The sequence below is a fragment of the Austrofundulus limnaeus genome, unplaced genomic scaffold (genome assembly GCF_001266775.1).
Source record: "Austrofundulus limnaeus strain Quisiro unplaced genomic scaffold, Austrofundulus_limnaeus-1.0 Scaffold513, whole genome shotgun sequence".
Taxonomy (NCBI): Eukaryota; Metazoa; Chordata; class Actinopteri; order Cyprinodontiformes; family Rivulidae; genus Austrofundulus; species Austrofundulus limnaeus.
In genome coordinates, this window is record NW_013952915.1 from 315743 (window position 1) to 317116 (window position 1374).

Here is a 1374-nt window from a genome sequence, read left to right on the forward strand (position 1 = left end):
TAAATAAATAAATAAATAAATAAATAAATAAATAAAAACACTCATTTTAAAAGAGAATAGAAAAAATAAAATAAAGATTAAATGATTCTTTAATAAATCAGGAACATTTAAAAGTTGATTTATTTCCTAACATGCAGTGTTGAACGTCTGTCAGTAAAATATCACATGTGGGACAGAGACGAGTCCAGCATCAGAGACCTGGGGTTCTGGGACAGGATTAGGTCCAGCTGGTTCTGTTTGGGTCTACAGAGTTCTGGGTCTGACCCTGGACCTCATCCTAAAGGGAGGTGTCCTACAAAGGAAGATCCTTTCAGCTTCTTGGATCCAGGATCTGGCTCAGTCCTGATCCAAACCTCAGGACCAGAGGACAGGGTTGGACCGTATGGATCAATAAGTCCAGATGAGGTCCTGATCCAKCAGCCAGGACCAGGAGGACCAGAGACCTGGACTGGTGAGCCYGCAGCAGGTGTTGCAGCAGAACAATCATGTGCTTTAGCTCCAGACGTGCACGCTCCAGACGTGCACGTCTGCAGGCTGCAGGCCGGTGGAGTGGGATGACTCTCATCTCGTGACCCCCGCCCCCCCCACACACACACACACACACACACAGACACACACACACACACACCCTCAGTAATCCTCAGCAGCTCAGACTGTGCAGCTCAGTCCTGTGTGGAGCTGCTGATGATGATGATGATGATGATGGAGGCTGAAGCTGAAGCTGAGGCTGAAGCTGGACGGACTCACAGGAAGGACTTCCTGCCTCACCTGTCAGTTTTTCTGCTGCTTTTATACTCAGGTGTTCAGCTCACCTGGCTGACAGGAAGCTCTGAGCTGCAGCTGCTGGTCACACGGAGGGATGTGGGTGAGAAACTTTCTTTGTTCTGTCAGTGACTCAGCACTTTGTCCTGCTCCCAGTGACTCAGCACTTTGTCCTGCTCCTTTCATCAGCTTATAAAGTTTATAACTAGAAATATAAAGTTCTGTTCTGAAGGACGCTTCGAAACATTAACCTGATTTATTTTACTGATAATAAATAAAAACTGCTTCATTCAGGAGAAACAGCCTCAGAATTCTGCTTCCTGGAACTTTTTACTTTTTAACCATATAAACTTTATTTAGAAAGATTTCACCTTAAAATATAAAATCTGATTTTTTCACTTCCTTCAGAAACTTTTTCTCTGAAATCTGCTTCAACTGCTGCTTCTGTTTCTTTAGCTTTTACCTTCTGTTTCTTTAGCTTTTAGCTTCTGTTTCTTTAGCTTTTAGCTTGTTTCTTTAGCTTTTAGCTTCTGTTTCTTTAGCTTTTAGCTTCTGTTTCTTTAGCTTTTAGCTTCTGTTTCTTTAGCTTTTAGCTTCTGTTCTGATTACTTT

The 1374-nt window shown here is 42.8% G+C and overlaps 1 protein-coding gene across 1 annotated transcript in view; it reads left to right on the plus strand.

Moving 5' to 3' along the window:
• Window positions 1–682: 682 nt before the first annotated feature.
• Window positions 683–1374, plus strand: part of slc24a5 (solute carrier family 24 member 5) — a gene marked incomplete at its 5' end in the record, with an annotated part of 11613 nt that continues 10921 nt past the window's right edge. The window contains 1 exon segment of the mRNA XM_014025976.1: window positions 683–865. Within this exon segment, the coding sequence (XP_013881430.1) occupies window positions 683–865 (183 nt within the window).